Source organism: Oncorhynchus gorbuscha, linkage group LG24 (genome assembly GCF_021184085.1).
Source record: "Oncorhynchus gorbuscha isolate QuinsamMale2020 ecotype Even-year linkage group LG24, OgorEven_v1.0, whole genome shotgun sequence".
Taxonomy (NCBI): Eukaryota; Metazoa; Chordata; class Actinopteri; order Salmoniformes; family Salmonidae; genus Oncorhynchus; species Oncorhynchus gorbuscha.
The window spans coordinates 23,848,085-23,872,057 of NC_060196.1; the positions used below are offsets into that span (position 1 = coordinate 23,848,085).

The following is a 23,973-nucleotide window of genomic DNA, read 5'->3' on the forward strand; positions in this document are numbered from 1 at the left end:
TTCCCATTAGAGAAAATGGTTAATATGTGAGCCATTTCCCAATTGTCCAATTTAATATTGTAATGCAAAATACTGTGATTGCCGCATGTGATGTTAACCCATGGTTTGTTTTCATACTTTCAAATGTAACAAGTGTTCAAATAGAAATATGAAAGGTTTAGTGCACTTCCTGCCAGCTGTTACACAGAACTGGCGTGAAGGGTTTGTTTGGGCGTGGATAAAAGTCATGACGCCGATAGACAAAAGCAAAGAACTAAGGTGGTAAGGGATTTTATAGAAGCTTTAATCATTTATTTTTTGCAGTCACCCAGCAATCACGTACAGTATACACATTTACAGTTTAAAAATAGGTTTTCAAAAATAAAATGTTTCATATTTACCTAACCAGTCAAGCCATTTACAGTTAGTACACAGTTCTTCCTAAACAAGTAAGTGACAAATGTCTAATTAACCTAGAAAATCCTATTAATAAAAATAGCATTTATAAAGCTTGATTTAATTATCTACACCTACATTCTAATATTGCCATACAAATACAAGTATTACTTTAGGCAAAAAGGAATATGCAGGGTGGACAAAGATACAATTCCCATCAAAACAAGATTAACCACATTGTTTGCCCTTTCTAGGGACAGAGACTAGTTTAGCAACTGGCCCTCCTTTGGTCTAGGTCATCCAATGGGCGAAAACATTGTCATAGAGCAATTGCATTATTAATTGTAATTCGGGTGATCAGTGGAGCTCCCCAACACCAAGTGGCTGGATAATCAGCTCATTAACATTGAATATCAAATTGAAATAGTGGTTTGAAATTAGCATTCATCTGAAATTAACATGGACTGAAATGGCATGTACTTAACCTTTAATGTATACATTGGCCTCAGGGATACTGTATAATAGAGCGTGGCAATTGGGACAACACTGAATGCAGTCCATCACCCATGACACCTACTGTACAAGCAGGTATAACCAACACCAAAGTTGGTAAATATTGTCTTTGTTAGCGGAGCTCCCTATTGAAGATGAAAGAATCAGTCAGTATACACATTCATTGGTTATACAATATAATGACTGAAGCGCTTCATCCTAATAAAGTGCCAGAAGACATCTGCTCAATTAAGTTGATGAAAAGTTGCCTATTGTATGTGAACATTCCATTTAATTGAATGTTTTTCGTGGTGTGTAAGTGCAATGGAATGAGGGTCAGGGAAAAGCTAATCTGACTGCATTTCCAAGTGAGCAATAAACCTAATTTCGAGATTTCCAGAGGCATCAAGGACAAATCTATTTTTTTTAGTGGAAATAATTGAAGTTTAGATGGTATGATACGCTAAATGTTTCCTCCTTGGCCTAAATTATATAAGATAATGCAGGACTTCTATACATGGACAGATTGCTGCTAATGTTGGCATGTGTGAACCATCAACCTACATGCGTATCAACCTCTGTATATGTATAGGCCAGAGGGCCCCCCCCTCCTTACACTAGGACTTTGGTCATGAAGGTGGTGGCAAGGGCCAGGTGCAGGATTCTCATTCGGGGCTGGCCCGGGGCAGCGTTACACAGGTCCGAGCTACAGCAAGTCTTGTTTACGCTGTAGACTGTGACGTTGGAAATGGAAGGGAACTTGGTTGTAGACACCTTGTTGCAGTCGTTCATTTTCAGGCAGCCTTTTGACTTGATGTCCAAAACCTGAGCTGTGGATGAAAAGACATAAATAATAATGTGGTGCCTCTTGACTTAATTACTTGGGGCATCGTCGTGCCAAGCGGCTCATAAACCAACAAACTAGGAATCGTAAGTGGTTTTCCATAAGCTTTTTGCCCCAAGGCAGAAAGCTGACAAGTGAAATTTTAGCATCTGCAAAGGGATGGTAGCAGGTTGTCTTCCTTCCTTGTTGGCTTCTGAAGAGGACAGAGGCTCTTAAAGGTGCAAAAACAGACAATAAAACTTACTGTTGTACTGGTCTTTGTAGCAAACTTGCACTTGTCTTTTACCAATTTCGCTGATACTGTAAGCGACTTATTGAGGAAAGCCCTTACTTGCAATGCCTGCTATATGGATGTTGAACACACTAAGTCGCGCTGGATAAGAGCATCTGCTAAATGATTACAATGTAAGACACCAATGACATGTGTCAGCCAGTCCTTACCTGCTTTTCCGACACCGTTGAAACATTGCTCGTCAGGGCCGCAGGAGACTTTGGTCTGGAACAAGTTGAAGACGCAGAGCTCACAGTTGAAGCACTGCAGAGCCTGGCCTAGGATGAGAAAGCAGGAGAAATAAAAACCAAGCAATACATTGCCATGCCATTCTACAAATCATGTTCAAGGAAACATTCTTGTAGATGACCCAATGCGTGTTGATGCAATCCTACATCATTGAGACAGTCTGTTAACAAGGGCCAAACAGCGTTTTAGTCGTCAACTCTTCCCCCGGTTTCATTCACTTCAGTGGATGAAGGGCCCAACCTGCGTAGGTACCATTATGGTTAATCGTAGAAGGGCATGGTTTGAATATTTGTTCACTACTCAAAACAAAGTTGTGTAGCTTTTGATGGGGACAGACAAAATGGCTGCTTCCCAGTAAGCACCACTCCAAAACAGAGCAAAATCGGGTCAGGGAACTACCCTACTTTTATAAACAAGTAGTGTAGTTGTTTTAGGGGGCAGAGGAATGGTCTGCCGGAAACTACAGAGTGAACTGAAAGACCGCAACAACCATAAATTCAACCAATTAGTTGCAAGTCCCTGAGCAAGTTGACTTATTCAAATAACCCTCCCAGAAACACGCAGTACCTTAGGAGTTCAAAACCTGGCCATCAAGTCGTGTGACAAGGTAAACAAAACAGTGTACGTACCATACCAGTGTGTGCACGTCAACCAAAAAAGTGTATTCCTTTCCATGAAAGCAGGAAAACATGGTATGACCTTCAATTATCAATGTCTGGTGGACAAAAATCATTTAAGCAATTTGATTGAAACAAGGAACGTTGGGTTGCTTAGAAAGGTTGTAAAAGCACTATTCAGAAGCCTGCCCCCCCCCCCCCCCCAAACACTGGTTTCGGTTACACCCCATCGCAGATGAGTTCAGACTCTGGTTACAAAGTACCACTCCTGATCATAAAAAACCCCACCAAACTTCCATTGAATGCGAGTGGATCTCCACAATCCAACCAGATGACTCAACTGCTTGGGTGTCATGTTCCACACAATATATACACACACAAAAGTATGTGTACACCCAATTAGTGGAATCGGTCATTTCAGCCACACCCATTGCTGACAGGTGTATAAAAGCGAGCACTGCCGCCATGCAATCTCCATAGACAAACATTGGCAGTAGAATGGCCTTACCGAAGAGCTCAGTGACTTAATGTAGCACTGTCATAGGATGCCACCTTAACAAGTCAGTTCGTCATTTCTGCCCTGTTAGAGCTGCAAGTGCGGTTGTTGTGAAGTGGAAACGTCTAGGGGCAATAACTACTCAGCCACGAAGTGGTAGGCCACATAAGCTCACAGAATGGGAACCCCAAGTGCTGAAGCGCGTAAAATAGTCTGTCTGTTGCAAAACTCACAACCAAGTTCCAAATTGCCTCGAAGCAACGTCAGCACAATAAACGTTCGTCGGGAGCTTCATGAAATTGGTTTACAAGGCCTAGCAGCCGCACACACCTGAAGATCACCATGCGCAACGCCAAGCGTTAGTTGGTGTGGTGTAAAGCTCGGCACCATTGGACTCGAGTGGAAACGTGATTCATCACTCCAGAGAATGCTCTTCACCATCTGGCAGGCCGATGGACAAATCTGGGTTTGGCGGCTGCCAGGAGTACCATCTGCCCCAATGCATAGTGCAAACTGTAAAGTTTGGTGGAAGGAGGAATAATGATCTGGGGATGCTTTATTGTTTGAGCTTGGCCCCTTAGTTCCAATGAAAGGAAACCTTAACACTACAGTGTACAACGACATTCTAAATGTGCGTTTCCAACTTTGTGGCAACAGTTCAGGGAAGCCCCTTTCCTTTTTCAGCATGACAATGCCCCTGTGCATAAATTGAGGTCCATACACAAATGGTTTGTCGAGATCGGTGTGAAAGAACTTCTGGTCTGCACAGAGACCTGACCTCAACCCCATTGATCACCTTTTGGATGAATTGGAACACCGACTGCGAGCCAGGCCTAGTCGCCCGACCTCAGTAATGCTCCTGGCTTAATGGAAGCAAGTTCCCACAGCAATGTTCCAACATCTAGTGGAAAGCCTTCTCAAATTATAGCAGCAAGGAGGGGGGGGGGGACCAACTCCATATTTATGACCATGGTTTTGGAATGACATGTTCGACAAGCAGGTGTCCACGGTCTTTGATGCACTACATGACAAAGTATCATTGTGACCTTGCAGACATTGATTCAGCTTTTATCCAACTTTAAAGCCACTCAGTGTATCAAAACATCTTGTTGCCATTTGAGCTGATCATTCAATCATTGAATTCCATTCTTTAGGTTCAAATATGAAATAAGGTGTCATTCCAACAAGACATCCTTGAGGGAATACCCAGAGAAGGCAGACGGGACAAATGTAAGCGCACAAGTAAACTTCCATTTGTCAACCTTCCCACTTAATGCTTTGACCTAAAAGCAGCCAAATGCTGATATTTTTTCCACTTATTGGTCTTCTGACCAATCAGAGCAGCCCTTTTGACAATAATTGTTCTAAAGAGCAGAGTTGGGACTGCCTGTGTAAACTCACACTAAGTGACGGTTTCCCCAGACACAAATCAAGCTTAGTTCTGGACTACAAAGCTATTTTGACCATGCTTTTTAGTTCAAGACTAAACTTAAATGTGTCTGGGAAACCGTCCCCATGAGTGAAAAACAATAAATTGTCCTCAATGAGAATGCTAATTCCCCTACCAGTACAGTATGTACAACAAACTACAGGCTCAGCTCCTGGAAGCACACCAAACAAGGTTGCCATACTGTGCATAGTAACGTACATGAGTCATGACATGAATGTTTGTCAGTCTTGGGGCCGCACCTTTACATTACCCTTCACAAATCCAGTCAAACCAGTTTCCCAGTCTCTCCCATCGCTTCACCAATCGGTCACCACCTCACAAAAACAGGGGACAGTCAGGTTGCGCAAACACAACTACGCCTAGGCTTACAGTTGGCTGCATTCCTGCCACAACAGGTAATTTACTGACGCAATGAAGGGGTTAAGGATGAGCACACAAGCCTTGTTCGGACACGCAAGAGTATGGGGAGACGCCAGTCATATGGGAACTGACTGAGGCACCATAATGTTCGTCTGAGTCTATATTCGTCATCATGGGGAATGTTCACCACACAAGCACCATCTTAATAATAGTCTCCACCATCGTTGCCTTTTAAGAGGACAGTGAACATTGAGTATGAATAAACAGTTTCTCATAAAACTCCCCCTAAAAAAATGCACAAAAAAAAGAAAGTGGCCTATGACTGTCAAAAGGTTATACTTTAAGGCAGACTGGACATACTATATGTTTAGGACGTACATTATTAGAAACAATATGGTTTGTGTTATACCATATAAGGCAAATTATTATTACATGGACAAAGTTTAAGGCAGACTGATAAATACACAAGATTACCATCTCACAAAATAGTAATGGGGAATTTTATTGGCCTGTAGCAACATTCAAGCATCTTAAATTCCCCCATCCGAAAGAAAACTCCTTGTGGGCCTATGCAGTATTGCATGGATTCCATTCGAACTACCAAGCCAACAAAAACAGACCTGATAATCAGTTGTATAGTGCCCTGTACAGTCCTCAGCCCTATTTATGTTTTTGTATATTGTCGGATGTTTATGTTCTGTAAGGAGTTTTACACAAACAGCGGTGTAAAGTACTAAGTTGTATTTTTGATGCATCTGTACTTCATTTATATTTGAAAACTTAATTCACTACAATCCTAAAGAAAATGTACTTTTTATTCCATACATGATCTCTGACACCCAAAAGTATGTTACATATTGAATGCTTAGCAGGACAGAAATGGTCCATTCACGCACTTAAAAAGGGAACATTCCTGGTCATCCCTTACTGCCTCTGATCTGGCGGACTCACTAAAGACACATTCTTAATTTGTAAATTACATCTGTGTTGGTTTGCCCCTTACGGTCTTGTTTCCTTAATATAAAAAAGGAACTTGAAATGATTTATACTTTAACAACAACGTTTACTTTTACTCAAGTAGTATTTTACTCAAGTAGTATTTTACTGGGTGACTGTCACACGAGTCATTTTCTATTACTTGAGTAAAATTACAGTATGACAACTGGGTACTTTTTCCACCACTGGATGCAAGGCAACATTCTGTGAAAACAGACAAAATGCCATCTTGACAAAGTTGCCTAAAGTAAACTGGTAGCATAAGGAAACATTCTCCCTGTGTTACTGTTGGACATACGCTTCTTGCGTCATTGTACAAAAACACTACATTTGCAGATCCTCATCTCATCAGGCTTATAAATGAGCAAAACAGACTTGATAGATTTCTAACATGAGTACCAAAGTTGTCCACCTGATGACAATGTTGCCTGATGACTCCCATGGTGTGTCGTAATCTAGAGCCTTGACCAGGCAGATCAAGGCTTTCAACAAACATTGTGTATTGAATTATAGTGAACGAGAAGGTAGATCAGGATTCCGTAAAATAACCGATCAGGTTAGTCAGGACAATTGGTTACGCATCTCCCAGTTCTAAGGCCCACCATGATGTACGGTGCAACAAAACAATTGAGAAGGGGAGGACAGTGGCTTTATGGATGTGATGATTCTATTCCTTTTAAGTGGTCTAATGTCTCAACTGAGCAAGTTATTTAAATAAACTGGACATATAGTACACAAAACATTTGCTTAAGCCTAAAATCCTTTACAAATAAAGTCTGGAACTATTCCAATGTTCATTCCAACCTGTGGTCAGTAAAGCCGAGCAAAAGCCAAAGTATTGAGTATCGTTTGCCTTTCCCAATTTCTGTTTCCCCTAAATGTTCTCTAAAAAAAGGTTACACTACATTAGCAAAGTATTTAAATACCCAATAAATTACTGGGAGTTTATATATGGAGTGTGCGACTCTTTATTTTCATAGTTGACACCTGCTCAAACACATAATTCCAAAATAAGGGGCATTAATATGGAGTTGGTCAACCGTTGCTGCTACAACAGCCTCTAATCTTCTGGAAAGGCTTTCCACTAGATGTTGGAACATTGCTGCGGGGACTTGCTTCCATTCAGCCACAAGAGTATTCGTGAAGTAGAGCACGGATGTTGGGTGATTAGGCCTGCTTACAGTTGGCGTTCAAATTCATCCCAAAGGTGTTCGATGGGGTTGGGGTCAGGGCTCTGCAGGCCAGTCAAGTTCTTCCACACCGATCGACAGTTCTGTATGGCCCTCGCTTTGTGCACGGGGGAATTGTCATGCTGAAACAGGAAAGGGCCTTCCCCGAACTGTTGCCAAAGTTGGTAGCACAGAATCGTCAAGAATGGCATCGTATGCTGTAGCATTAGATTTTCCTTCACTGGAACTAAAGGGGTCCGAACCATGAAAAACAGCCCCAGACCATTATTCCTCCGCCACCAAACTTTACAGTTTAAGATGGCATCCTACGACGGTGCCACGTTGTTCACTGAGCTCTTCAGTAAGGCCATTCAACTGCCAATGTTTGTCTATGGAGATTGTGTGGCTGTGTGATTGATTTATACACCCGTCTGCAATGGTGGCTAAAATAGCCAAGTCCACTGATTTCAAAGCGTATCCACATACTGTTGTGTTCATAGTGTACCATAATTCCCGTAGTCAAGTAAAATGTTTTACCTTGAGGGTGTCAGCAATGCACACTAGTTCTACACCATGTCCCTGAAAGGTTAAACCTTTTACTCTGACGCCATCTGGTGGCATTTTCTAAACTATACATATTGTATACTGCCCTCAAAGTACATTTAAGTTTTTACAGAAGTCCTACAAACACATCCTTAGTACTGTTAGAAAGGTAAGAACTGTGGGATTCAGATAAAGGTAAACATTTGCAAAACTAGTTTCTATTGCACAAATTCAGGTAGGCCCCTCCCATTTGTTTTCTTGTGAATACACCCCAGAGTATTACACTGAACAACACTGAGCCAAAAGAGTAAGCGAGCAACATTACATTCTCATACGGTCTTAGTTTCACCGACAAAAAAACTTCAGGGGAACCTATGCAAATGTATGAAATCATGTTCTGAAAATATTTGGTAAAAATCTTGAGGAATGAGGCCAGAAATTGTGTGTCATTTTGATTCTTACATAGTCACAATTCAGGAAGAACTCAATAAGAACTCAGTCAAGGTAGATGATTGCCGAAAATCCTATAGTAAGGGTGTGGTTTGAAACCCGAGCTGGGACAAAGGCATGCTTCGCGGAACTACGGTATTTAAAACTATGGGTCACACAAAAACGGCAAGCCTTTAAAAATCAGATGCATAATGTGGACAGGTTCTGACACGCAATCTAGGCGAGTCTAGTAATGCCTGGATCTGTGCCTAAGGGTTTGACAAACCACACATACCAACCCTAAACATCAAATAGGGTGGAATGAATTCACCGAAAATAAAATAGTACAAGAGCCACCAAGTTAGGAATAAGAGTCTCATGGCAAATTAAAGGTATAGATCACCCAAATTACGAAGTTTCCTTAGCCTGTTAGCAATAAATGTTATTCTTTACCGGAGGGATTTTTACAATGCATTTTATTTCACCTTTAATTAATCAGGTAGGCCAGTTGAAAACAAGTTCTCATTTACAACTGTGACCTGGCCAAGATAAAGCAAAGCGACAAAAACAGTTCCACATGGGGTAAACAAACGTATAGTCAATAACACAATAGAAATTCTATGTACAGTGTGTGCAAATCTAGGAAGATTAGGATATACTACAAGCCACCAGGGTCTGAACTTGAATGGAAAATTACTGAGGATAATAGCGGACGATATTGCCACTCCTCGTTGCCATTTCTTCAATCTAAGCCTACTAGAAAGTGTGCGCCTTCAGGCCTGGAGAGAAGTTAAAGAATTTCCGCTACCCAAGAATAGTAAAGCCCCCTTAACTGGCTCAAATAGCCGACCAATCAGCCCGTTATCAACCCTTAGAAAACTTTCACTTATAGGGAAGGTCATTCAACAAGCATAGAACTTACACAAATGACTGATTGGCTGAGAGAAAATTATCAAACGATTGTCGGGGCTGTTGTGTGGCTTTTGACATTAACCATCATAGTCTGCTGCCTGAAAATCCTGTTATAGCGTTACACCCCCTGCTATATTGTGGATAGATTTACCTGTCTAACAGAACACAGATGGTGGTCTTTAATGGAAGCCACTCCAACATTCCCCAGGGCAGCCGTTTAGGCCCCTTACTTTTCAGATGACTCAACCTTCTTGCCCTTTGTGCTGTCTGTGCCCAATGTTTGTACCATGTTTTGTGCTGCTACCATATGTTGCTGCCTTGCTATGTTGTCTTAGGTCTCTTTATGTAGTGCTGTGGCTTGTGGTGTGTTTTGTCCTATACACAAAAGTTTGGGGTCACTTAGAAATGTTCTTGTTTGAAAAAAAAGCTATTTTTTTGTCCATTTAAATAACATCTCTTGATCAGAAATACAGTGTAGACAATGTTAATGTTGTAAATGACTGTTGTAGCTGGAGTGTCAGAAGAAAGTTGTTTCTGGACATTGAGCCTGTAATCAAATCCACAAATGCTGATGTTCCAGATACTCAACTAATATAAACCAGGTTCAATAAAAATAAACACTGTATATGTCAGCTACTACAGCGACTGCAACATTTAGAGTGGGTGGCAAGGAATATATTAGTCCTAAATATTAATAAACTTACAGCATTGTATTTGGGACATGAACTAAACCTCAACTAAATATTGTAATTCATAATGTGGCAATTGAGCAAATTGAGATTAAACTGCTTGGAGTAATCCTGGATTGTAAACTATCATGGTCAAAACATGATACAACAGTAGCCAATCTAAATGTATAGCTTCCGTCCCTCTCCTCACCCCTACCTGGGCTCGAACCAGGGACCCTCTGCACACAACAACTGACACCCACGAAGCATCGTTACCCATTGCTTCACACAAGCTGCAGCCCTTGCAGAGCAAGGGGAACAACTACTTCAAGGTCTCAGAGCGAGTGATGTCACCGATTGAAATGCTATAGCGCACTCCACCGCTAACTAGCTAGCCATTTCACATTGGTTACACTAAGATAGGGAGAAGGCTGTCCATAAAGCGCTGCTCTGCCTTAACACAGTCAACGAGGCAGGTCCTACAAGCCCTAGTTTGGTCACATCTGGACTACTGTCGTGTGGTCAGGTGCCACAAAGAGGGACTGGTTCAGAACAGGGTAGTGCGGCTGGCCCTTAAATGTACATGGAGAGCTAGCATTAATGACATGCATGTCAAGTTCATGGCTCAAAGTGGAGGAGAGATTGACTTCATCACGGCTTGTTTTTGTTCGAGGTGTTGACAAGCTGAATGTACCAAGCGGTCTGTTTAAACTACAAGCACACAGCTCGGGCACACATGCATACCTCACAAGACATGCCAGAGGTCTCTTCACAATCCACAAGTCCAGAACAGACTATGGGAGGCGCACAGTACTACATAGAGCCATCACTACATGGAACTCTATTCCACATCAGGTAACTGATTCAAACAGTAGAAGCAGATCATTATATATTTTTTCTCCACACTATGAAACAGTGGGGACTGAAGAGATAGCACACGTTCGCTAATATTGTTGTGTAGTGGTATCATACATTGTGTTGTGGATGTGGTGGTGTGACAGTTTATGTAATGTTTTATCCTTTGTTGTGTGTAATAAGTGTCTTAATGTGTTTGGATCCCAGGAAGAGTAGAGTAGCTGCCTTGGGAGCAGCTAATCGGGATCCCTAGTAAAATACCAATTACTACATAGCAGGATCAATGAGTAAGCCAGCTAACTTTTTTTCAAGACCGGCTTGAAATTGGAATGGTCTAATTTACTTTAAACATCAGCTTTCTTCATTAAAATCAGAAAATAAGAGTTGTTTATCAAGTTTAGCTGACTAACTCACTCATCGATCCTGCTTTGTAGTATAGGCCTACCGATCTGGCCACTGTCTCAAACTTTTTAGCACAAATCCAATGCAAGTCAGTGGTACCGCTATTAGCGTTTCCACTTCATATCCAAATCTATAAGTAGCCTAGCTTCATTGAGGTGAACAGATACTTTAGGGTGTTTTGGAAATGTAATTGGAAAAAAAGGGAAAAAGTTAGCATTTGAAAGTGGCCAGGTGAAGAAAACCAAAGCCTGGATCGCTGTCATACCTTGTCCATAGGCTGCTTACAGGGTAAGGAAACCAATTTTATTCTGTAATTTGGGTTAACTACCCATTTAACCATAAATAAATAATTGATGACATTCCTTTATAAAGCATTGTTATCTGCTGACCATATGGTCCTATATAGTCAATAAGGGTCAAGTCATCCCAGGTTTACAAAATGGGCTACATTAGCCCAAGAGGTACTCATAAGGAGCCTGATGGTACCGTTACTCCTGATCGTTCACAACCATTGGCACATTCTAAAATCTGATGTCTCGGTAATGTGTTTTTGGACATTCCCTTGGTTATATTCTCACGGGGCAGAAATCTCAGAGACCAATTGGTAAACTGATTTATCACCAAGATATTCCTGAACAACGTCTTCGCGCCCCTACTGGATGGAAATTACAAGTGTAATGGCTGTGCTCAATGCAATGGCACTTATAAATGTAGATCCTTAAAACACCCACAAACAGGGAAATCGATCCCAATCAAAAGGTGTTATTACGTGCTCCACTAAGGCAGTTATTTATCTTGTAACTTGTGGTAAAAATGATGTGGGTAAAACAAAGCGCAAATTAAAAGTACGCATCTCAGAGCATCGTAGCACCATTAGGTGCAAAAACTTTACTTACCCAGTTGCGGTCCACTTTTTGGAGGCAGGCCACTCGATTTCGTTTCTGCGTTATATTTTCATCGAACATGTCACCCTCCTTAGGAGAGGGCGTGACCTTAATTTATTGTTAAAACGAGAGACTGCCTGGATCTTTAACTTAAAGACCCTTGCTCCCTTCAGTCTCAATGTAGACTGATCTGAAGCCATTCTTGTGATTATTGTTACTTTGCCATTGTAGTCGTTTGTAAGCTTGTGTAGTCTAAAATGAATCTATGATCGTATGCTATCCATTTGTTTGTTTGCTGTTCTTTGTATGCCATTTTAATATCTGAGAATAAAACAATGATATTAGGCCACTCATGGCCATGATTATAGACACCTGTGTCTTCTGACACTATATAAACGAGTCATTCCGCAGGGTTTGCGATTAGACCCTGATGAAGACAGCTTGGCTGTCGAAACGTTGGTTATGAAATTTTTGCACTTGAGCTCCTAGAGTGTGCGGCTCTTTTATTTTGAAGTTTTCTACTCCGCTAGCCAGCACCTCGCCTAAATAGGTGTGCGTTTCTTTTTCTTCTAGGTTGTAAGTAACAAGAACATTTCCCAGACATATCTGATATGGGCAGAAGGCTTAATCTTAAAATAACTGCACTGTCCAATTTACAGTAGCTAATACAGTGAAAGAATACCATGCTATTGTTTGAGGAGTGCGCAGTTATGAAATTGAAAATGTATCAATTAGGCATGTTTGGGAAGACCTGATACAACATTGAACAGAAGTAATATGGTTCAGTCTAAAACTTTGAAAATAAACTGCTGCCATCTAGTGGCAAATATTAAAATGGCACCTAACCTGGAATAATACATTGACCTTTCGCTTGCATTTCAAAGATAACACTACATTTTTCCTTTTATTGTCTTTTACCAGAACCTAATGTGTTACATTCTCTGACATTAATTTCACATTTACACTAAATTCAAAGTGTTTCCTTTCAAATGGTATCAATAATGTGCATATTCTTGCTTCAGGTCCTGAGCTACAGGCAGTTAGATTTGGGTGTCATTTGCTAACTGCTGACTGACTACAAAGCAACATTACTGCATGATTGTAATGGGTTTACTAATGTATTAGTTCTATTAGCTATGTTAACTAGGACATTACTTTAGCTAATAAGGGGACAACGATGTAGGCTGTGTGTAGCAGTTATGACATGGTTTGGCTAGGTCACATACAGCTGATGTGTTCATTGAAGTCCACAAACTAAGGGGAAAGGAGAGTACAGACAATGGATACGTGGCTACAATTAAAGTGAACTGTGTTTATGCGTGATTAGGGGTTTATTAATTTGGCCGATTCTGTTAATGTTTCTTCAACGGAAACAAACGAAGCGGGGTTAAAAAACGGAATTTGTCCAATCGATAGTCCAACAGTTGAAAACGAGTGTAAGGATTACAGGCATGAGTCACTGTCTGTCCAATAATTTCTCTCACCTGTGTGCTCCTACTTTGTAAACTTTTCATAGGCTAGGTTGTAGCAACCTCATGATAGGTTTAGGGAAAATGTAGTAGCCTAGACCTATCGATGTTAAATACAACTGGGTGAAAGGAATATGAATGACAGGCATCCAACATGCTGTAATAGAAATAAGGTCATGCTCATGAAAAATAAATCGTCCTCATCATAAACGGCACTGACTGGCACATTAGACTCCTTACTCCAATGATTTATGTGTAATGGAACTGAGTAATGAACAAGGGCTTGGGCTACGGTAGCTACAATGTTACAATTTCTAGAAGCGCATCGTGCCTTAGCTAAAACAAATATGATTGATTAAATCAGTTTCAGATATTAATCTCAAATGTTTCATTGGTGGCAATTGAAGACTCAAATAAAGGCCACTTCATTACCATCACGTCAATGAAGTAGGATGAGTAAAACTGTTCAAAAAGCTGTTGATTATTTTATTGTAACCAGTTTATGGAAGAATCCGAGCTCTTATTATACATTTTCTCCATACAAAGACAAAAAAACACATCAGCATATTGCGTTAACATTATAAAATGGACAAATAGCAGCAGATAATTTCATAATACTAATATTGAACTTTTCAGATAAAATTGTAAAAAAAAAAATATTTGCCCCTTTCCCGCTCTGATACGAGGATCCGAACTTTCAAATGCAAACAATTAAGCTGATTTTCAGATCTTTTTCACTAGTAATTGGTCTTTTGACCAATCAGACCAGTTATTTTGCCAATAATTGAGCAAAAGGTCAGACTTTGGCTTCTTACGACATCCACGTTTTCTAATTGGCTGTAAAGTTAACCTATTGATATGATACAGTATCGTGTCTTATTACAAGAAAATACAGTTTAGCTTCGGATGAAGAGGATTGTCGAATACCGTTTAGTCTAAACAATTCATTACACACATATCGAAGATTGTTTTAGGTATCAAATTGATACCTAAATGAGACAAGCAATTGTTTCTTACCAACTGATAAACACAGGCCAACTGCGAAAATGCTGAGAATAATTCTGTTCATCGTTGAAAAAAAAAGTTTCGCAGGTGTTTCTATCCTTGCCTCTATGGACCGTTAGCTATGTGCTCAAACAACAAAGCTTTTCACCAACTCGCTATTTATAACCTCCCTCCCATCACCACAGACGCGTCGCCGTTATACAAGGTAGAGGTATCTTGGCCACGTTCAGTTGCAAAACGTCCTGAACGTTGCAGATAGAAATTCCACGAATAGAGCCGACGTGATTCCTTATTCTACATGTCGGAGCAGGGCGTTGGACATACCTTTGAGGGAAGCATGTGCTCAAAATGTGCTCAAAATGAACCCCCTCCCATCCCCCTTAAAAAAGTTTATAATTCACAGCATCACAGAAATTCACAGCATACCAAATGCCACCATAGGCAATTATTAAAAATGTTACATTTTATAGGCATATTTATTTCTGCAACAACACTTATCACAAATTGTAAGTAAGCTATTTTCAGTGCCTCCTAAACACATGATTGACATTGGGAAAATAGCTGATCCTTGATGATGACTTGGGGGCACTTTGGAGATTGGAAGGGCTGTGTTGGAGAGGCATGTTTGTTCTACATAGCATATTTCTTTCTGAATGTTCCAACACGTTGCTTCCTGCTGAACAAGCCCCAGCTCTCACCACACCCTAATTTGCCCTCCCACCTGTGCACAGGTGATGGTGGTGTTCAAGAGACAATAAGCAATGTTCTTTAGTTAGGGGGTGTCAAACTCATTCCATGGGAGGGTCCAGTGTCTGATGTTTTTCGTTATTTCCTTTCAATTCGTGTCCAATTAACAACCAGGTGAAGGGAGTTCCTAACTAATTAGTTACTTTAATTGATCAGGGGAGGAATTAAAACCTGCAGACACTCGGCCCACAGTGGAATGAGTTTGACCTAGTAGGCGACAGGTCTACGTCATGTTAACAGTATTTCTAGTTTTGGTTCCAATTAATCTGCTGAAAGGAGAAGTAATCTAAATGTTGGGGAAGTGAATAACCTATGGAAAACAACACAAGTGAGCAAACAGGCCCAAATAGACTGTTTCAAATACACAAAAATGAATATCTTGCAACTGAAAACATTGGTTGTGTTATTTTCTGTGTCATAGTGTTTTCACCCCAGTATCTTTCCCGATATCTCAGGCTGCCTATCCTGTCTGAGATGTGTCTATGTTGTTCTGTGAAAGAGCAGGGCCTGAGTTTCTTACTGTGCATGTGACCATTGACCGTTTGTATATTTTTGACATTCTTAAATGGATTACATTTGAAGGTTAGCTCTATTGGAATATTAACATTAGAATGATTTGCCAATAATAATATTAGCTGTACGTCTATATCCTTTGGAGGTGTGGCAGTTTGTTCTTTAAACCACGGTGTCTATGGTAAATACAGCTAATACGAAGTACATCTAGTTCCCTCCCGTACGTCTATATCCTTTGGAGGTGTGGCAGTTTGTTCTTTAAACCACGGTGTTTATGGTAAATACAGCTAATACGAAGTACATACATTCCCCTCCCCGTATGTACATCATAGGCCTGCCATACGATCAGGGGCTTTACCTACCTCCAATGTCAATGTGTGGAATTTTCCATCAGCAGTAGTAAGTCTCAAATATGCTTGTGTACACACACACACACACACACACACACACACACACACACACACACACACACACACACACACACACACACACACACACACACACACACACACACACACACACACACACACACACACACACACACACACAACGCAATATAATAAGCTATGTGCATGCCAATTCAACCTGTGCCAACATGTTAGACAGATCACTGTCTGAAGGAGTCTGGTTAGAGACCATCGTCCTCCAGCACTGAATGTTGGAGTGATCATAGAAACACAATTCTTTCAGTCATTGGCTTGGCCATCATGCACCAAATGAGAGCATTTCGCAATGTATTGTTTGCTTGTTATTCGGGCAACCCATTGGGCACAAACTGGTTCAATCAATGTTGTTTCAACGTAATTTGTCAACGTATTGTGATGTGGAAAATACATTGGATTTGAAAAAAGTAATCAACTGTTTTGAGGGTGAAATTTCAACCACAGGATTATGTCATTATGGTAACCAAATTTCAACAGACCAACCTTGTATAAAATACGTTGAATTTGTACATTTAAAATAATGTCAGAATTTCAACATTATATCCACTATCAGAAAAAAAATCAATAGGCTGGGCAGCACCTCCTACTGGAGAATTGATCTATCTACAGCTACCCTCTGATCTCCCAAGCCCTGCTTAGCTATGATATTATTACCAATGTGATATTGTGAGAATGATTGTTGAGAGATCTCTCCACTTAAAAAGGAATTAGATTCACTGTTGCTATGGAAGACATTCCAAAGGGTAGGTTTAACAGATACAAATTAAATGTGACCATACTTTATCAATGATGCTATTTAGGCCTATATATCATTTGCTATTGTTTCAATTCAACACATAATTTAACTAAAAATAGACAATAAATAGGCCTAGGGTTTCAAGCTCTGGTTGATTTCAAATGTAATGATATTTAGTGATATTCAATTGTGTTTGGTCAATGCAACCAAATATCAGTCAAATATCAACATTTGAAGTAGTTGTATCTTCTGCTTGGATAGACCATCATTGTTCAAAGACCATCATTGAAAATAAGAATTTGTTCTTAACCGACTTGCCTAATTAAATAAAGGTAAAATAAATTTAAAAAATGATGTCTCCAACTCATCCAAAAAGTACAAAAATGGGATGAAATTGGCTCAGATAGAACTTTCCAAGCAGTAGGTAGATCTCCTTTAAATGTTGACATTTGGTTGCATTGTCAACCAAACACAATTCAATATTACTTTTGTAATACAGTAAATAGCCTGAAGTTATCTTACAAACGAATGTCACATTCAATCTTAAAATGAGTAACACATCCATGGCCACATGTTGAGGTTACTGTAGCTATACATTTAGCATTATGTACTCAAAATAGCATGCATAGGTCATCACAGGTCTGTGGAGATCTTCACAAATGCTGTTGCCTAATAATCTGCGCAGAATCTGGAACAGCATTGATCATTTGCACCTTGTACTTTTAATGTAATTTCAACTGCAATCCAGGTCATTTGTTTTGCTATTAGATGAAGCACAGTGATATCACATTAACAAAACATTAACAACATCACATTAAGAAAATATCTGACATTGTATTCCCATTTTACTATGGGCATTTGTGTGGTAGGTGACTTTGAGCAGGAATGACTGTGTGGCTTTAAGGGGCGTTTCTGTGTCTCATCTTCAGATGCAAAACAGTTATGAAATGTCTTCCTCAAAGTCATTACTTCAAATCCTAAAATAAGGAGTTTGTTTTGGCCCGGGAGAATGTAGTCTTTGTTTTACTCACAGATCCCAGAGTCTCCGACATGTTTCTCAACTGTCATTGATGCAAAGGGTGTTTGGGATTAATAAACAGCAATGCTAATCTCTAATCAGTCACTGCAGCAGGAGAAAACCCAGGAGTTATATAACACAAGAGAGAAAGAGAAATAGGAGTATGGAAAATATTGGAGAGTTAGAGCGATTGATTGTAATGTAATTGTGGACATGATTTTCCAGAAACTGCAGCTGGCTGAAAATGTAAAAATTAACAATTGTAAGAAAAAGCATACTGTATATGTTAGGACTAGATATATATTTCAAATAAATAGAGGATGAAAGGGTGCGGTGAAGCCAGCAGGCGTGGTTGATGGAACATTTCACATATCTCTGTGAGAACCAGGCATACTGTAGTGGAGATGTTGCAATCACAGTCTGCCGTGCTGTTACACTAATCTTTTCTATGATCAATGTTCCAACATCAGACTATACACGCATTTCCATACAGTACAACATATGCAAGCACACATACAAACACACATAGACTAAACAATCTTTTGAGGATCATTTTGGCACCATTCATACAAATGGAATCACTGTTATATTTTGGAAGTTACCGTATGTTGCCCAATGCAATCTCTTGAGTGCACTGCCCAGAAAGCATACACTTAACAACAAAATGACAATAGAAAAATAATGGTAATATCAGTAGGAAAGGCCCAGTGTGTCCAAGGTGTGTGAGGAGAGACCAAAGGAGGGACAGGTCCTTACTTCTGATGCTGTGGTCAAAACTCCTGAACCATGTGGTGACCTCTCCCACTCTCCTCTCCCTTGGAAAATGTGACAGAGTCACATAGTAACGTTCAGGATTAAAAATGTGCTTAACAGGTCACCTAATAAGTTCAGGTGTAAAACTGTGCTTAACAAGTCACATAATAGATCATGGAACGGGGAAGGACTGCCCGTTCCATGATCTCGCCATCACGGTTGACAACTCCATTGTGTCCTCCTCCCAGAGCGCTAAGAACCTTGGCGTGATCCTGGACAACAAACTGTCGTTCTCAACTAACATCAAGGCGGTGGCCCGTTCCTGTAGGTTCATGCTCTACAACATCCGCAGAGTACGACCCTGCCTCACACAGGAAGCGGCGCAGGTCCTAATCCAGGCACTTGTCATCTCCCGTCTGGATTACTGCAACTCGCTGTTGGCTGGGCTCCCTGCCTGTGCCATTAAACCCCTACAACTCATCCAGAACGCCGCAGCCCATCTAGTGTTCAACCTTCCCAAGTTCTCTCACGTCACCCCGCTCCTCCGCTCTCTCCACTGGCTTCCAGTTGAAGCTCGCATCCGCTACAAGACCATGGTGCTTGCCTACGGAGCTGTGAGGGGAACGGCACCTCAGTACCTCCAGGCTCTGATCAGGCCCTACACCCAAATAAGGGCACTGCGTTCATCCACCTCTGGCCTGCTCGCCTCCCTACCACTGAGGAAGTACAGTTCCCGCTCAGCTCAGTCAAAACTGTTCGCTGCTCTGGCTCCCCAATGGTGGAACAAACTCCCTCACGACGCCAGGACAGCGGAGTCAATCACCACCTTCCGGAGACACCTGAAACCCCACCTCTTTAAGGAATACCTAGGATAGGATAAAGTAGTCCTTCTCACCCCCCCCTTAAAATACTTAGATGCACTATTGTAAAGTGGTTGTTCCACTGGATGTCATAAGGTGAATGCACCAATTTGTAAGTCGCTCTGGATAAGAGCGTCTGCTAAATGACTTAAATGTAAATGTAATAATAAGTTCAGGAGTAAAACTGTGCTTAAAAAGGTCACATAAGTTGCATGGACTAATAGTGAAGTAACAGTGTTTAACATGATGTTTTAATGACTACATTATCTCTTTACCCCACACATACAATTATCTGTTAGGTCCCTCGGTCAAGCAGTGCATTTCAAACATTGATTCAAGACCAGGGAGGTTTTATAATTCCTCGCAAAGAAGGGCACCTATTGGTAGATTGGTACATTTAAAAAAAAGCATACATTGAATATTCCTTTGAGCATGGTGAAGTTATTATTTACACTTTGGATGTATCAATACAACCAGTCACTACAAAGATACAGGCATCGTTCCTAACTCAGTTGCGGGAGAGGAAGGAAATGACTCAGGGATTTCCCCATGAGGGAAGGGCGTTACCTAGTCAGATACACAACTGAATGCATTCAACCGAAATGTGTCTTCGGCATTGTAACCCAACTCCTCAATCCAAGAGGTTCGGTGGCTGCCTTAATCGACATCCCATCATCGGTGCCCGGGGAGCACTTGTTGTGGGAGTTATCTGCCTTGCTAAAGAGCAGAACAGCAGATTTTCCCACCTTGGGGATTCAAACAAGCAACCTTTCGGTTACTGTCTCAACACTCTAACCACTAGGCTACCTGCTGCTTAGGCCAATGGTGACTTTAAAATCATTACAAAGTTTGATGGCTGTGATAAGAGAAAACTGATGATAGATCAACAACATTGTAGTTACTCCACAATACTAACCTAATTGACAGACTGAAAATAAAGATGCTTGTACAGAATAAAAATATTCCAAAACATGTATCCTGTTTGTAACGAGGCACTAAAGTAACTTGTATTAAGCCTTTTTAAATATTTGCCAATGACATTTAGATAATTTAGCTTGATACAAAAAACTAAAACACTAAGATATTTAGTCTTGCTTAGATTTCAATTTTTGCAATGTATCCCTTGTTATGTTATGGTTATATGGTTATGGTTATACTCTGTTTTAGGAACATCTACCCAAAATATTTCAATTTTTTTATTACTTTACCAAACATATAATGGCATTGGTGAAAGTCAAAATCTGTAAAATTTGTGAACGTCTAAATCAATATTCGGGCCATTTAAACAGGGTGCGTCCCTCCTATAGACCAGGGGAGAAGGGCTCGATTTGGTCGTTCTGAGCATTTGCAATGCGTCTGCCTCCGACGTATAACAAATGTTTTACTTCCACACAAATGTACTTCTTTACTTATTTTAGGTTTCATGAAGTGTGTAGGTTGCATTCTTAATCGTACAGCTATGAAAGTGATGTATTTAAACCTGCCTGCTCGAGACACATTCAGCGATTCCTTTGCGTTGTCTGTGCAGTGAAGCAGTCGAGCTGGATAAATGTTTTTCTAAGGGCCGCTCCTTAAATGGATGTAATGATGCAGCCGACCACCACAGGAAGGCAAATATACGTTTATTCGACAGAGGATGTGTACATGGTTGTAGGAAGGTCTGGATGGCTGTCTTCTGACTTATAAAACTGTGGGAAATCAATAAAATAAGTTATGCAAACGTACATATTTTTTTTTAAGTAACTCGAGAAACTAGCGGGCCTGCTAGTGATAGTGGTGGAGCCAGCACCTTCACACGTGGAGATGTATTCACCCAGTCAAGTAGGCCTACTCTGCGTCCAACAGCAGCGCAGTCTTCTATTGACCAGTTTATGCCAAAGTCTATGTCTGTGTCATGTTTTGTCATTTATTATCTTGTCTTGTCCCTGTGCTTCCCATTCTATTCGTTTCCCTCTGCTGGTCTTATTAGGTTCTTTCCCTTTTTCTATCCCTCTCTCTCCCCCCTCCCTCTCTCACTCTCTCGCTCTCTCTTCTCTCTATCGTTCCGTTCCTGCTCCCAGCTGTTCCTATTCCCCTAATCAATCATTTAGTCTTCCCACACCTGTTCCCGATCCTTTCCCCTGATTAGAGTCCCTATTTCTTCCTTTGTGTTCCGTTCCTGTCCTGTCGGTTCCTTGTCTAGAATTCACCGTGCTGTGTTTGTGTATCGCCCTGTCGTGTCGTGTTTTCCTCAGATGCTGCGTGGTGAGCAGGTGTCTGAGTCTGTCTGGTTCAAGTGCCTTCCCGAGGCAACCTGCTGTTCACCTGCTGTTCAAGATCGAGTCTCCAGTTTGTCCTCGTCATTTCGAGTGAAAGTTGTGTTTTTGTTTGTATTTACTTTACTGGATTAAAGACTCTGTTTTCGCCAAGTCGCTTTTGGGTCCTCTTTCACCTGCATGACAGAAGGAACCGACCAAGGAATGGACCCAGCGACTTCAGACGCTCGTTACACTGCCGTCGAGATCCAAGGAGCCATGCTCGGCAGACACGAGCAGGAATTGTCTGCTGCTCGCCATGCCGTGGAGAACCTGGCCGCTCAGGTTTCCGACCTCTCTGGACAGTTCCAGAGTCTACGTCTCGTGCCACCTGTTACTTCCTGGCCTGCCGAGCCTCCAGAACCTAGGGTTAATAACCCACCTTGCTACTCCGGGCAGCCCACTGAGTGCCGCTCCTTTCTCACGCAGTGTGAGATTGTGTTCTCTCTCCAACCCAACACATACTCTAGAGAGAGCTCGGGTTGCTTACGTCATTTCACTCCTTACTGGCCGGGCTCGAGAATGGGGCACAGCTATCTGGGAGGCAAGGGCTGATTGCTCTAACAAGTTCCAGAACTTTAAAGAGGAGATGATTCGGGTTTTTGACCGTTCAGTTTTTGGTAGGGAGGCTTCTAGGGCCCTGGCTTCCTTATGCCAAGGTGAACGGTCCATAACGGATTATTCTATTGAGTTTCGCACTCTTGCTGCCTCTAGTGAGTGGAACGAGCCGGCGCTGCTCGCTCGTTTTCTGGAGGGACTCCACGCAGTGGTTAAGGATGAGATTCTCTCCCGGGAGGTTCCTTCAGATGTGGACTCTTTGATTGCTCTCGCCATCCGCATAGAACGACGGGTAGATCTTCGTCACCGGGCTCGTGGAAGAGAGCTCGCATCAACGGTGTTTCCCTGCTCCGCATCGCAACCATCTCCCTCCTCTGGTTCAGAGTCTGAGCCCATGCAGCTGGGAGGGATTCGCATCTCGACTAAGGAGAGGGAACGGAGGATCACCAACCGCCTGTGCCTCTATTGCGGAGTTGCTGGACATTTTGTTAATTCATGTCCAGTAAAAGCCAGAGCTCATCTGTAAGCGGAGGGCTACAGGTGAGCGCAACTACTCAAGTCTCTCCATCAAGATCCTGTACTACTTTGTCGGTCCATCTACGCTGGACCGGTTCGGGTGCTACATGTAGTGCCTTGATAGACTCTGGGGCTGAGGGTTGTTTCATGGACGAAGCATGGGTTCGGAAACATGACATTCCTTTCAGAGAGTTAGAGAAGCCTACGCCCATGTTCGCCTTAGATGGTAGTCATCTTCCCAGTATCAGATTTGAGACACTACCTTTAACCCTCACAGTATCTGGTAACCACAGTGAGACTATTTCTTTTTTGATTTTTCGTTCACCGTTTACACCTGTTGTTTTGGGTCATCCCTGGCTAGTATGTCATAATCCTTCTATTAATTGGTCTAGTAATTCTATCCTATCCTGGAACGTTTCTTGTCATGTGAAGTGTTTAATGTCTGCCATCCCTCCCGTTTCTTCTGTCCCTACTTCTCAGGAGGAACCTGGCGATTTGACAGGAGTGCCGGAGGAATATCATGATCTGCGCACGGTCTTCAGTCGGTCCCGAGCCAACTCCCTTCCTCCTCACCGGTCGTATGATTGTAGTATTGATCTCCTTCCGGGGACCACTCCTCCTCGGGGTAGACTATACTCTCTGTCGGCTCCCGAACGTAAGGCTCTCGAGGATTATTTGTCTGTGTCTCTTGACGCCGGTACCATAGTGCCTTCTTCCTCTCCGGCCGGGGCGGGGTTCTTTTTTGTTAAGAAGAAGGACGGTACTCTGCGCCCCTGCGTGGATTATCGAGGGCTGAATGACATAACGGTTAAGAATCGTTATCCGCTTCCCCCTTATGTCATCAGCCTTCGAGATTCTGCAGGGAGCCAGGTGCTTTACTAAGTTGGACCTTCGTAACGCTTACCATCTCGTGCGCATCAGAGAGGGGGACGAGTGGAAAACGGCGTTTAACACTCCGTTAGGGCATTTTGAGTACCGGGTTCTGCCGTTTGGTCTCGCCAATGCGCCAGCTGTTTTTCAGGCATTAGTTAATGATGTTCTGAGAGACA

The 23,973-nt window shown here is 41.7% G+C and overlaps 1 protein-coding gene across 1 annotated transcript; it reads right to left on the reverse strand.

Moving 5' to 3' along the window:
• Positions 1-262: 262 nt before the first annotated feature.
• LOC124013019 (sperm acrosome membrane-associated protein 4-like) lies at positions 263-14,654 on the reverse strand. Its single transcript, XM_046327124.1, has 3 exons — positions 14,499-14,654; positions 2,153-2,260; positions 263-1,697 (listed from the first exon to the last, which is right to left on the reverse strand). The coding sequence occupies exons 1-3, from the start codon at positions 14,548-14,550 to the stop codon at positions 1,480-1,482; spliced, it is 378 nt and encodes a 125-aa protein (XP_046183080.1). The 5' UTR covers positions 14,551-14,654; the 3' UTR covers positions 263-1,479.
• Between the last annotated feature and the right edge of the window lie 9,319 nt (positions 14,655-23,973).